At 34.0% G+C, this 11,270-nt stretch overlaps 1 protein-coding gene across 1 annotated transcript in view; it reads right to left on the bottom strand.

The window, feature by feature from the left end:
• LOC108574568 (carboxypeptidase M) overlaps nt 1–2,589 on the bottom strand; it is a 5,373-nt gene extending 2,784 nt beyond the window's left edge. The window contains exons 1-4 of the mRNA XM_017937177.1: nt 2,507–2,589; nt 2,107–2,240; nt 1,720–1,856; nt 653–840 (exon numbers count right to left, since the gene is read on the bottom strand). Of these exons, the coding sequence (XP_017792666.1) occupies nt 653–840; nt 1,720–1,856; nt 2,107–2,240; nt 2,507–2,585 (538 nt within the window). The 5' untranslated portion in view covers nt 2,586–2,589. The remainder of the gene's footprint in view (nt 1–652; nt 841–1,719; nt 1,857–2,106; nt 2,241–2,506) is intronic.
• Between the last annotated feature and the right edge of the window lie 8,681 nt (nt 2,590–11,270).

Genomic DNA, 11,270 nt, shown 5'->3' with positions numbered 1-11,270 from the left:
ATTATGTCTGTTTCACTATTAAATGTTTTGTCAGTTAAAAAAATATTACACTTTTTATATAATCGTTGCGAACTACTATTATCTCGAACAGCATAATATTTTGAAATCTAAAGTATATATGTGACAAACAAAATGAAAAAGATAATTTTTATTTGACATTCAAAAATCATGAATTAAAAAATTCTTTGAAAAAAAGAAAAATATTTGTATTTTATTTTACAATAAAATAATGTCATAGAAGCTCTACAATAGACTTTCTGATTGGGAAATATACTATACCTGCACATAATGGCGCTGACCGGCATATTCCTGACAGCATGAAAAGTTATACAATACGATGAGATTGCTTTCAAACATATTAATTACATAATTCAATTCACATTGTAATAATAACAAAGTATTTGTATGCAATTGAATTAAATCATTTTTAATATATGTATGTTAGTATGTATGTATATTTGTACGTTACTGTTTACTTGAGAATTTTCTTAATAGTGCTACTGCAATTATTTTTTTTTCAGTCTAATTGTAAGTTTAAATGACACACCAAAAGTGAGGTTTCGAAAGATTAAATTTCAATGGTAAATATATATATATATTTTTTTTCTTTTCGTTAAAGACGACAGGCGATCGTGTATAAAAACAAACTTACGCGAATTTGGAGTGTTATCGAATGGATAACTAGCAACCAAGGCACCTCCGTGTAAACTTCCGGATAAAACGAATTGAATTTTCGAGACCCACTCTTTCACAGCTTCCGTTTCTGGTTGACTTTTCTTATTGTTCTGCTTGAAGTAGTCGGGGAAGTTACGGTTCAGATCGAAACCGCGTGCATTGTACCTGCGAAGAATCTATTTGTGTGCAAAATATAAAATAGTAGCTGTAAAAAGTTTTTCATTTTAATTAAACTGGGAGATAAAATCGTTGAAGTATTTCAGAATGCTTGAAAAAATGATCGACGAATGTGATTATGAACGTTGATCTATTTATTAAGAAAAAAAATATTCTTAAATGTTATATCTAAAAAAATTGTTTAAAAAATTCTCTTTTTATATTGAATTTTTCTCAATACTACGAAGAGCTTAATTCATTTAATTCCATTTGTACTTATCATAAGGGTGCTTGTACAGGGTGATTCACCTAACTTGACGACCTGAAATTGCTCTAACTTAAACTATTCACTGTACGAAGTATTGTGTGAAGCAAAAGTTGCCTGATTTCAAGGGGCACATATGTTACAATAATTCTTTTTATATATAAAGTTTTTAAGGTCACCGTGATTTTTTTTAAGAGCATTAAAAGCTGAGTCAATGAATATTAAGGTGTGTAATGTGTCTAAAATGGGTGAGATGTTTATGATAAAAGTACTGTTCTGTTGAAATCGAATTTACGAATCGAGAAATATACTTTTGCGTGTGTTGTGTAAATTCGATTTCAGTAGAATAAAACTTCTATCGTAAATATCTGAATAAATACTCACGTTAAACATATTACACCTTAATATTTATTTATTCGGCTTTTAATGCTTTCTTTTTTAATGCAAAAAAATCACGGTAATCTTCAAAACTTTATGTATAAGAAGAGTTATTGTAACATATGTGCCCCTTGAAATCAGGCAACTTTTGCTTCACACACTATTTCGTACAGCGAATAGTTTACGAGCAATTTCAGCTCGTCAAGTTAGGCGAATCACCCTGTATATCTACTAGAAATTCTTACCTGCCTTGTCCACCTTCACAGTATCCTTCTTTTGAAACTTCGAAGCCATCGGGATTCATTGACGGAAGAATATGAATTCTAGTATTGTCTAATAGCCATGTAATATACGGATCTGACCCATAATTCGTCACAAAAAACTGAAAATAAAAAACAAAACTTGAAATATTCGTACAGACAGAGCTTCGCAGCTTCTAATCGATCAAATAATTTTGCAAGTATTTAATATTTTACGTTTCACCTAAAACGATTTTATATTCATTTACTAAATTAAATTTTTTAATATTTTTATACAAATTTATGTGTTCGATACAAGTGTTTGGAATGTAAATAACATTATTAAATATAGATATATAAAAATGTACAACTGTGTATTGTGTTGCTACGTACGTGAATCAGATGTAACATTAATTCACGTCCAACAGCTTCGTTTCCATGTATATTGGCCACATATTTCACATCTGGTTTACCGATCATATGTTCGTAAGGCGAGGAAGAAACAACCATTACCCATAAATCGCGACCTATAAAATGGATTTTTAAAACAATTCACAATATTGGTAAACGAAAACATATCTTAATCGTTCCAAAATTATGATATTTTTTAATTGTTCGAATTAATATTTCACATCATTTTTTAATATTTCTTCTATGTTAAAAGAGAATTTCACGCATGCAGTGCTATATAAGAAATTAACAACTGTAAAATGGTTAAAAAAATTATATACAAGAATTATGATGATAAGAAAATATATTTTAAACGATGAAAAATTTCTTAGAAGGAGTATACCTTTTACGGACTTTCCTATCGAGTATAAGGCAGTGAGATTTTGAAAACGGAGAGACGTTGTTCGTAGAAAACGGCTCATTTGGTCGTAATTATGATATGTGAAGTCGATATTGTACATTTCTTCATAAACGTGAAAACGAGCATTGTAATGGTTCGAAGAATCCTTATTAATGTGTTGCGAGGCACCGGCAGTTCCATGATATGCTCCGAAGAAGATGGAAGCGAGGAAAAATATCTGTCCATACATTCTATGAATTAAACAAGAACATACTTCAATTATAATATTCCGATAATGAGAATTCGTCGGTATCGATAACTCGTTATTCTTAAGAGGAACTAATTATTCTTTAATATAAATGAGATATTTTAACGCGCTGTATGGATTTAATATCTCTCTTTGTGTACGCATACGTATACTACAGGTCAAAAGTTTGGAATCATTGTGCATTGCAAGTTACGCGAAAATTTCTAAAATTTTTGACAATTTTTAAGAATTTTTAAGAATTCTTTTATTATTTAAATCAATCGATAAGAGGTAAATTGTAATTAATTTCAAGTAGATTTAATATTGATGAAAATTGCCAGATGATGCCAAATTTTTGGCTGGTAATGTACATTGAGAACACTTGTCTATTAATTAATTCTTACTTACCATCTGTTGTTAATTACTATTTGTATTGATAACTTTCTAAGATTACGTTAATCTATATTTAATTAATATAATAATTTCTTTCACATAGCGTTAATGTGGTATATTTGTTTTTTAATTTGACAGAAAATTAATTCGTTGAATTTTTCTGATGGTAAATTGTGCGTTTCGGGCTTGCAAAATTATATCGTACAACTTTCATAATATGTACATCGTAGATAGAACGATAGTCAAATATGTCACGCTTACATGCGCACGCATAAAATGAAATTAAACCTTGTTACATATCCGTCTATGTAAATTCTACCGAATTAGTAGGAATTCAAGAAAATTATGCAAAGTATGTCAGAAATGGGTGACCAAATTTTAAGAGCACATTTTACTCACTAATACTCACTGAAAAGTTAAAAAAATATTTCATATGCACGTTGCTTCAAAAATGTTTCTTAACGAATTATAACAGAATTTCTTGACGAACAAGCTTGAAAAATTGAAAGTTCTAAATTTTACGACAAATATAATAATAAACGATACAATTTAAGGTAACTTAGAATAAAAACATTTCTGAAAAAGTTTTTCCACGGAAATTCCTGGTCAAGCACTATTGTAAAGAAGAGGCGTTTATAATTTAGAAAGGAATGGTTTCCGGGCCCATATTCACATGACCTTTTTTATCCCTACCGTTAGTAGAATACGTTCCTAGAGTTTAGTCATTTATTTCCGGATCAACCAGTACGTACAGTTTTTGTACTACGGTATAGTAGGCATCTAATTTACCTACACGTCTGTTTGATTTTTATTTGCCATTTTCTCATTATTTTCGCGCTAAGATCAAGCTGCATCGATGGAAATACAATAATTATGTTTTAAATGGAGTCGACGAGCACCTAAAAATACAAGGCTTGACAAAAAAAAAATTGGGTTACGATTATTGGGCTGAGACGAAATTAGTCGTCGATCAATCAACGAATGCTCCTATAAATCTCTGCAAAGGTTAGCAGTATTCGTGAGAGGAAATATATATGGTAATGAAAGTAATACAAATATCTCACTCGAAACGTAATTAAAAACAAATTTCTTCGTTGTTTCAATTTAAGTTTCTTTACATATTATTGTACGTGCAGTAAAGTGAAAATATTCTACGTTATATAGGATAATCTAATATTTCAATTATCGTACACTTTATAAACAAAATCATCGAATACCATCTATCGCGTCAAATTTTTTTTACACTTGCTATACTTTTTCATTAAACTTCTTCACTACGATTATACAGCACGATAAAAATACACAAATACATTCTTCGATGAAACGAGAGTTCAGAAACGCTAATAATTTCGCTACATCAATCTTAATATTTGAATTCCATTAGTATCGCGATAATAAAATAACGAACTCGTTAAAACTACACTGCAGAAATTTAAAATGGTGTACACCACTGTGTTGTCTTCGCGTTTCAACTTGACCGTGTACTTACTTTCTCCTTATTTTAAAACCTACTTCTTACGTAGCGCCCTTTAAACACAATCTTTCAATATCGCGTACACTTCACCTCAAGCTTAACAACCCGTATCCTTTCGATACAACGATAATTCTGAAGAGTATACACTTCTCTTACTTTAAAGTAACACAGAGAACGCGTAAGAATTCGAACGAAAAACGAACCAACAATAATTTCACAAAATTTCCGATAAACGTTTCTCAGGGGGGGGAAAAAAAAGAGAACAAACGTGCCGAACGTGACGAAGAGAAGAAAATAGGGAGAAAAAAGTTACCTGATTCGCTAATTAACGTCGGCGCGGGAACACCGTTGCACTGGAGGAACCGCGGACGAACACCGGTGGACAACAGCGGTAGGAAAAATCGGATAGCCTGCGATCAACTGAAACGGATACAAAGCACGTGGCGAAAGAAGAAAGCTCGGTGTAGAGAAATCTGATACTTGGTTTTGTTCAGACGGATCCTCTCAATGACATAGTACACTAGCAATAGTCGCAAGGCCGAGGCCGTCTTTCGCGGTTGAACACATTGGTTGCTTGATTCTCTATAAACACAGTTGCAACAATACTCATAGGGGGGCGAGAGAGAGAGAGAGAAAGAGAGAAAGAGCGAGAGAAGAAACGAAAAAGAAAAAGGAAAAAGGAGAAGCGATGGAAGAACAATTACGCGCGGTGACGAACAGACCGGACCGAATAGGAAAGGAGAGAACGATTTGTTTCACCTGCGAGAGTAACCCGAGGTGCGTGATACTGTTGGAACTTACAAAGAGAAGCGCGAAGTGTGCCGCGCATTCACTACCACCACCTCCACCACTACTAATGAAAACCACTTCCTTCGTCGCTAGCATCTGACGTTCTAGAACGGCTACCACTACAACTTCGTCGTTTAGTAAATACGCAGTTAACACCATTGCGCCCTACCACTACCACTTTCGGCAAAACAATGAGTAACACACGAACGGTGTCATTCTGGCCCCTTCTCTTCTACTCTTTCTCTCCTCTCTCGACTCACACCTCGCACCAGCTCCTCATCTACACCTCCGGGAGCTGATTACCGGATATCTCCCCGAAAAATTTTCTTTCGCTTCGTTGTTTCTGTAGGCGTGAGTACCGTTCGGGGCGTGTAAAAATTTTTCATTGAAAAGCTGTCCGAGGAAGTACACTACTCGATACACTCTCAGTCACCTACATTCCCAACACTGTGCGTTTGCACGCGCTTTCTTCCTCTTCCTAGATCGTACCGGGAAGTGCACGTGCACTTGTTATGTTTGATAATAAGTTTAAGTATCGTGGAACGTTTTCAGCGTTAAATTAGTCGGTTGGGAATTTGATCGTTCGAGTGGACGATATAGTGGCGAATGGGAAAAATGGTTTTGTGAAAATTCGAGGAAATACTCTTGCGACGACGTAATGATTTTGCTAAAAAAAAAATTGATCAATTAGAACATTTTGTGATAATTGCATCGTTGAAAATGCTTGTGAGAATATGCATGAGATTCGATGTCGCGTTGGTAGCTGAAAATATTTTAATGAAAATTCGGGGAAATACTCTAGCGACGACATATTGGTTTCACCGTCCCAAGAAAAAGAAAAATTGTATAATTAGAATATTTTGTAACAGAGACTTAGCTTGCATGTGATCATTGAAAAAAGTGACTGAAAATATTTGAATGAAAATCTAGGGAAATACTTTGAAAAATGGATAAAAGTTGTGAAGTGAAAAAGCGCTTAAGTTTTTGATGTCGAATTTAAAGGTGTTCGTTGGAAATATCGATTGAAATTTGTAAAATTCGACATGAACTTATGGGACGACCTAATACAACACCTCGTCTCTACTCGAATAGTACAAGTGGTTGTCTTTTGTACTTTTGTTACCTCTTTCTCTCTCTCTCTCTCGCTTTTTCTTTTTCGGTGTATAGGTGGTCCTCGGGACGTGAAAAAAAGTAGTACCGTTCGGTACTCTTTTTTTCTGGTAGGCGCAATTTTGCTGAAGGACCATTATTTCATTTCTGTAAATAGAAGCACTTGTGCTCCGTCAAAAATCCGGTCTCGCGTCTTAAAATCGTGAATTTAGAATTTTCTTTTTTTTTCCGTTCCTGTTTTTTCTTTCTTCCGCGTGCATGTGACCGCATGTGCAAGAGGAACTCTGGCGTAAAATGAGAAACCTACTTTAAAAAATATGAAAACGGAACGCGACGTGCAAGAAATTCTTGTACAAATTTGCCTTAAATAATGGTGCCGTACGAATGCGAGAGAGAAAGTAAGTGGAACGAGAATAATCGATATTCCGTTTAAAATTTTCGATTCGGCGAAAGCATTTGGCAGTTGTTACGTTGGAAAAATGCGAAATTTTAGCAATTACGTAAAATTATACGAAGATACAAGAACAACTGAACGGTTTTGGTAATTCTCGTTACTTCACTTTTTCTTTATCACGATTATGTTCGACGAATACATCAGTTAGGTTTACAATTTTCTGTTGTAAAAATTACACTTTTTTCGAAATAATCCTTTTTTTGCCAATTATTTTATAATTGCTTCGAAATATAGAACTTCTTGTGTTAATAATGTTGCTTTCCAAAGATGGAGGCACAAAGATGGATGTACAAGACTCACTTAACTAATAGTATATTCTGTTACTTTTCATTGGAAAATACTCCTCTAGTGCACAACTGTTAAAAATAATTCCATTCGTGAAATATATTTCGTGCAATTTTCTGTATTTAGGTCGAACGAATTGAATAAAAACTTTTCAATGAAATTAATATTTAAATTTTTCACGATTTTGGTTTATTATTATATTTTCTAAATATTCCAAAAATTGTCACGCAATTCACACAACATTCCGTTCTACAATTTAGTTCACATTCCACTTGAATAGTTCAATATTAAAAATTGAATTAAAAAATTCAATAATTCCAAGCTTTTTCTGATGCTTTTACGAACACGAATAATGTTACCAAAAAAAAAAAAGAAAAGATTTGTAACAAATAAGTTACATTATTATCATTTTCAAATCATTTTCTTCTTTTCCGCACATACCAACAACTGATTTCGGTAACAATCATCGTAACTACCTTTACACGTGTCTATATTATCATTTAAGCGCGATACTTAATTTTTGACAATAAAATGCTGAAACGAGGTATTAACAGTTACCTCGTCGATATCAAGCACATGGTCACACACAGGCGATATACAAGGTGTGATCTTATTCCGGTATCGTCGAGTGTTCTCAACGATAAATAACGGCCTAAAAAAAAAAATTGGCGAATTCGAGGAGGAACAGGCATTACCATCGGTAGGCAACCCTTGTGCACGTTCTAAGTGCTATCGAGATCAGTGTCCTACTAGCAGCGTTTACTAAGTAACAGATCATACTCTTGGATGGATCGTTGAACCCTGAAGTATGGAACGCGTTTGAAAAAATTCCAGTCAGAAGTATGTCACAGCGGTGTATGATACTAGCTGGTGAGAGTGGATGGAAGTGGGGGGAAATGGAGGTGATGGTAAAGGGAAAAGGGTGGGGAGGCTGGAGAAGAGAACTTCTCACGGTCGATGATCTACCTTGAGATGACCACGGGACCTCATTCTTAAAGGTCAGTGGATATTTTCAGCTTCTAATTTTAATATACTTAATGCTACATATTTTACCATCGCAATTGCATTTTCTGTCTGTTATTAACGTTCGGCTGTTAAACGTTCAATTTCTTCGAAGTATATCGAAGGGACAAAGTGTTTCTTCGTTCGTACGAGCGAGATATGTGGAGAGAATTGGTTAGACTTCACGTGACAACATTTCTTCCGAAGTGTGATTGATTGGTAAGCGAAGTTAGAGAAAAATTTGTATTTTTGTCACAGTAAGAGAGTAATTTTTGAAATATTCTAAGAGTGTGCTGGCAAGGACATGGTTGCAATGTCACAGCTGTCACATAGTGATTAACGACGTTATCGATACTAAAGTACAGACAGATGGTTAAATGTTAAGTTTAGAAGAAATGTTAATACATTTTTATCGACTGTCAGAATTTTAAGTTTTTTGGGGTTTTTACATGAAAAGAATAACACTTTTGTTGGAGTAAACAAAATTGACCTTTAAATTTGAAAAAGACCTTGATTCGCAAGAAAAGTGCACTTGCTGCATAAATCGTACTGTCTCGAAATTATGCAATTTTCATATGTAACAATTTTTCAAGTAATACTTAAGCAACATTTATTTATTCTTCTGTATAATACTGTTTCGTTAAATTTATTATTATTGTAGCAACTAAAATACTAAAAAAATATTGAAATTTCTTTAAAAATTTAAGTAGACTTTTTCGTAAAAGTTGGGTTTGAAAATTTTAATACGGAAAATGATAAAAATATGATTCGAATAGTCCAAAAGAAGAAATACAGTGCAATGAAACTTTTTCCGAGATTTTTACAGTCGAATTTTTCAATGTCACCGTTACTTATATTACACCTTGCAGCACTCATTAGAATACATTTCGTCATATAAGTTACGACCTCAACTCTGGACACCAAAAAAGTGACCAAATTTTAAGGCAGCGTAACGATGATTTATAAACGTGCTGCTTATGTTAATAAACGTACAAAATTATGTTCCTCCGCGAAAATGTAGTGTCTGACAAGAAGAGCTTTCTACTTGTTCCCCAGCTTTCTTCGGAAAAAACTTGGTCAGTTTGTAGAACTCTTTAATATTAAAAAATATGAAAAATTGAAGATAAACTCGCCTTGCGTATAGAATTATAATATCTCTCTTTCCAATAACGATAGTAGCCATTAAATTTATAATCATTTATTTTCTCTTCAACCAGCAATGATGAAGTGCGTTCAATGCGTTTCTCAATAAAAATCCTAACAAAGCAGATTTGTCGCTTCGTAAACAATCTTACAGTAGAAATTTTCAAAACAGTATGCTCTTTTCTCCATGTTACGAAAATTAAAAAAAAAAACAACCATTTTTTCCAAAAATTTTAATTTCCACTTTTTACCAACCATGATCGAGTAAATCTAAAAAGTTTCCACTGTTACTCACAAGGAACATCGAGTGAACCGCGTCGATTCGGATAAAAATTTTGTACGATACAGTAGTTTCGAATATATTCGATATATCGTAGGCTATATTAGCCAGCCGGACGAGGAGAGCTTAATGGAGGCGCGTGAGTGGGAACGAAACGAAAAGAAATATATGTGTGCGGTAGAACGAGTCCGTTTCAATTCGATCGCGTACCGCGTGCAACTTTATTTCCCTTTGTGATACTTGGCCACGCGATCGCAGCATCTTATCAACTCGCTCGAGGCTTTGCCGAATACCGACTGACTGCGCGACAATGCGTACGCCGGTAATGGAAGCCGAAATATTTTGTGAAAGTTCCGTGTAGCATAGAGTACAACATACAGGGTGTCTGTTTTAACTGGACACAGTAGTGTAAGACGTCATATGGCGTGTCTAACTGTAAGCTACGCGACCAAGACCCAAAATGCAGTGGCGCGCTTTAGGCAACGACATCTGGTGTCTACGCTTTAACAGGGGATTCCCATTTCGAGTATTTCTTTTCTTATCAGCAATCGTCCGCATAGAAGGGGTGACAATCTTTAAACTTTTTTTTAATTACTTTTTTATTTTTCAAAGGGTATAGTAGGATAAGGGAGTCAAAAGTATCCTTAAGAGGGAAATCCCCATTTGAACTAATTTTTTTATCAGCAATTGTCCACATAGAAGGGGTGAAAATCTTTAAATTTGTTTTTAATTTTTTAATTCTCAAAGGGTATTGTAGGATAAGGGAGTCAAAAGCATCCTTAAGAGGGAAATCCCCATTTGGACTAATTTTTTTATCAGTAATTGTCCACATGGAAGGGGTGAAAATCTTTAAATTTGTTCTTAATTTTTTAATTCTCAAAGGGTATTGTAGGATAAGGGAGTCAAAAGTATCCTTAAGAGGGAAATCCCCATTTGGACTATTTTTTTTATCAGCACTTGTCCACATTGAAGGGACGAGGATCGCCCTTAAAGTTGAAGTAAAAAATCTTTAAATTTGTTTTTAATTTTTTAATTCTCAAAGGGTATTGTAGGATAAGGGAGTCAAAAGTATCCTTAAGAGGGAAATCCCCATTTGGACTAATTTTTTTATCAGTAATTGTCCACATGGAAGGGGTGAAAATCTTTAAATTTGTTCTTAATTTTTTAATTCTCAAAGGGTATTGTAGGATAAGGGAGTCAAAAGTATCCTTAAGAGGGAAATCCCCATTTGGACTAATTTTTTTATCAGCAATTGTCCACATAGAAGGGGTGAAAATCTTTAAATTGGTTCTTAATTTTTTAATTCTCAAAGGGTATTGTAGGATAAGGGAGTCAAAAGCATCCTTAAGAGGGAAATCCCCATTTAGACTAATTTTTTTATCAGCAATCGTCCACATAGAAGGGGTGAAAATCTTTAAATCTGTTTTTAATTATTTTTTATTTTTCAAAGGGTATAGCAAGATAAGAGGGTCAAAGGTGCCCTTAAACCAAATTGGTCTTGCGATGGACCATTCGATAGCTTACTGAAAGGAAACATTCGACACCAAGTTAGAGGGGTAGTTACAGGGAAAATTCGAATTATCAGTTTTT

This window comes from Habropoda laboriosa, unplaced genomic scaffold (assembly GCF_001263275.1).
Source record: "Habropoda laboriosa isolate 0110345459 unplaced genomic scaffold, ASM126327v1 scaffold175, whole genome shotgun sequence".
NCBI classification, from domain to species: Eukaryota; Metazoa; Arthropoda; class Insecta; order Hymenoptera; family Apidae; genus Habropoda; species Habropoda laboriosa.
This window is presented reverse-complemented; position numbering and strand designations above follow the sequence as displayed.